Here is a 3,264-nt window from a genome sequence, read left to right on the forward strand (position 1 = left end):
AAAATGTAAAATTAAACAAGTTTAATTGAAATAATTCAATTTAACTACTTGAGTATACTCCCGCTTGTGTAATTATTAAGTGAGCGAGGGAGGCAGAGGGAGAGAGGGGGAGGGAAGAGATACTATTCTTACAATTTTACAAAAAAGTAAAATGTATCACATTATTTATATTAAAGAAAAGGTTTATCGTACCAATTGCGTTTATGTATAGAAATGTTTTATTCTTAAATTATGCACAAATTACAATCAATACAAATGTATCTGAAACAAGCAAGTTGGGAGATATCTCAGTTTTTTGGCTGCTATACAAATATTCAGATAAAATGACAGCTGTTTTGTTATATATTGCATCAATCGCCATGTGTTTTTGCAAAATGTAGAAAAAAAACTCGATATCGAATCCTAAAGTTGAGAAGAATGTTAGAATTGAACAAGTCATTTTCGCCATCATCATGATAACGTAGAATAAGTAAACATCATAGCTGACACTGCACCTCTCGTTTCTGTAAATAAAAGCGGATCGTTTACCATCGCGCGAAGCGCGATAAAAAATTCAAGTTAGAGATTCATTGTGGATTGACTTGAAGAACGTACAATATACTCGTTCCGTAAAACTCCCAAGCAGGAACAAAGTGTATAAACATGCCCAGAATATCTGCAGTCGTTTATTAGCAAGGTACTTCATTATAGGATACCAATAATCGTCCGAGTGTCTCTTCATTTCTTCGACAATTTTTTCGTCCTTGTCGATAATTTCGCTATTACTTTTCTCTTCCTTCGCATCTCGTTCAACGCTTTTAACTTTGCCTCTGGATTGCAATTCGCTTGGATCAGCATACAGATTCTCCACCGTCTTTTGTACCTCGCCAATAAACGTCGATCTAACTGTCTTCACGCCCGCGTGAAGTTTCCTGTTGCTTTTCCCGTCCATAGGCACATTGAAATCCAATTCCGCGTAATTAAATTTATCATTAAAGTCACTTAGTATCTACTGAAAGTCTTGTAAATTTATCGTCTCTTTATTCGCCAAGTCAGCGTGATACATCATGGATTGCACCAAAGCTTCCAGCTCATCGTCCGTGACGTCAGCGTTGACGATCTCCATAAATGATCTACGTACATGTATATATGTTCAACAATAACGTAGGTACTACTGTAATATCAGTAGCACGTATGCAGCAGATGCAGCAGATGAAAGTGTTATTTAGAATTAGACGATTGATAAGGTGTACAACCTTAACATATTTGAGAACTCTTCTCCCTTCAGTCTTCCCGTACCATTGATGTCGTACATGTCAAACATCAACTTCATCTTCTCCTCAGCAGAACCCTTCAGAAATATCACCAACATATTAACAAACTCCCGAAACGATATGAAGTCGTTTCTATCCTTGTCCACTAAATGAAATATCTGCAAACTTCTTCCGTATGCGCGATATGGAATACCTGAAGACATTTCGCGGACATGTATTACGAGTCTCGACAAAAGTTCTAGTTAAATAAGATATTTTATTTAAATATATTTTTTGTCTTATTTCTTTATTTCAACAATCAACAAAGAAAAAAAGAGAAAAGTGATATATACCTGCGCAAATACAACACAGAAAAACATTTCTAATTTTTTTTGACGGTGCTTCTTGATTATCGCTTGCTTAAGTAGTGCCGCATGCGTGGTATTAGTTATCATTTGCACTAAGTGTGCATCCCTGGACGTTGAGATTTCTGATATAAATTTTTCAAATGCTTTTATAAATGCGCTTCTCAAAAAGTCAGAATCGAACTTTAGCACTAAATCGTAACTGTGATGTACGCAAATCAACATATAATAACTATCAGATGCACAGTAAATCTGTAGGAGGAAAGAAGAAGATGGCATTTATAATTATTGTCTGATTGATGTATCATTGAAAGAAAAGGAAAGAAAGGAAAGATACCATGACCCTGCTATTAGATGGAAAATCCACTGCGCGTATCAGGTGCCCCAATTGATTTTTCACCTCCAGTTGGTTCTTTCTTACGTTTGGCACTAATATTACGTATCTCAGAGAAGCTCTTGGCTCCTGCCATTCGCTAGCTGTTCAAACAATATCTTCGTTAATACACGTGTGAGATATGACTATGACATACGTGCTTGTTGAAAACTTATCACTATGGTCTACTTTTCTATACGTAACATTTTCTTTCGCTGATTTCTTATCTTTGAATTATATTTTAAAACCGATTAATAACGTAATAAAACCTGCGTCAAAATTAGTATTAGGATTAAGTGATGTGACATCTTCACAAGAGCCTTGCATGGAAGTAACAGGAGTAACAGGATTTTTACCACAAAACAACGTTGATACACCTAAGAATGTAAAGATGACGGATATGCCGCTGTTTGAGAAAAAATCATAAGTTCCAGGCTGTGTGCAATTCTCAATTCGTCTATTTGATCGGCGTGAAAACAGGGACCATTTGTACATCTGCCTTCTTTCACAATTTTATTATTGATACAACTGGGATGTATGTCATTCACTGTAAAAGCAGCGACATATCTATATCTAGTTATTTTAATTACCATTAATCAACCATTGCAAATTTACACACACACACCACACACACACACACACACGCGCGCGCGTATATGTATACATGCATACATGTCAACATGTATCTCTTTCTTTACCTGTACAGTGTCAGTAACTTTTAGATGTCCACAGCTGCACGTCCCTCCTGATTAATGCTATAGACACGCCACTCCAACTTGGATAGTCGTTATTGTATAATCCTTGAATTAAAATATCTATCACAACTCCGTTTAATAATATGAGTATAGCGAGCAACCGAAACAGGTTATGTTTACTTACCTCCAGATATTTGTCCATTCCAAGTGGGTTTGCCATTGCCCCGTTAGCCATTTATAAAAAATGTTGCCCGCTCAGCACGTGGTTTACGATGCACGGCCGTAGGGTTGGACTTTGCTGAGCATATTTGATATTTTATCTATATGCATAGAGAAAATATTAACCCCACTAACCTCGCGACACCACACACACGAGCTGTCACATCGGTCACATCACACGACGCACACGCACGAAATTCGCGGAACTCGCCGCGATCTCGATCACCCGGCTTCGACCGGCCAATCACGCACGCGGAAAAGCGGCAACACTACGTGCGAGATATTCGACTCCAAACAACAACTTCTCGCGTCTCCATGGATTTTTTTATTATAGACTAGAACAACACAGGCGCGCGCTACGCGCGCGCTTTTATTTTATT

At 37.7% G+C, this 3,264-nt stretch overlaps 1 protein-coding gene across 3 annotated transcripts; it reads right to left on the reverse strand.

Annotated features, from left to right (window-relative positions):
- Nucleotides 1-204: 204 nt before the first annotated feature.
- LOC112451730 lies at nucleotides 205-3,251 on the reverse strand. Of its 3 annotated transcripts, none has more exons than XR_003040410.1 (8): nucleotides 2,850-3,251; nucleotides 2,669-2,770; nucleotides 2,348-2,517; nucleotides 1,935-2,074; nucleotides 1,586-1,849; nucleotides 1,236-1,446; nucleotides 595-1,112; nucleotides 205-503 (listed from the first exon to the last, which is right to left on the reverse strand). XR_003040410.1 is itself a non-coding variant. In XM_025011552.1 (7 exons), the coding sequence occupies exons 3-6, from the start codon at nucleotides 2,463-2,465 to the stop codon at nucleotides 1,399-1,401; spliced, it is 591 nt and encodes a 196-aa protein (XP_024867320.1). In that variant the 5' UTR covers nucleotides 2,466-2,517; nucleotides 2,669-2,770; nucleotides 2,850-3,251; the 3' UTR covers nucleotides 205-503; nucleotides 595-1,398. The 3 variants fall into 3 exon arrangements, 1 of the variants encoding a protein (XP_024867320.1); XR_003040409.1 differs by having other exon boundaries at nucleotides 2,327-2,517; XM_025011552.1 differs by having other exon boundaries at nucleotides 595-1,446; nucleotides 2,327-2,517.
- Nucleotides 3,252-3,264: the final 13 nt, after the last annotated feature.

This window comes from Temnothorax curvispinosus, unplaced genomic scaffold, assembly GCF_003070985.1.
Source record: "Temnothorax curvispinosus isolate PA1 unplaced genomic scaffold, ASM307098v1 QBEX01002480.1, whole genome shotgun sequence".
In the NCBI taxonomy this organism is placed as follows: Eukaryota; Metazoa; Arthropoda; class Insecta; order Hymenoptera; family Formicidae; genus Temnothorax; species Temnothorax curvispinosus.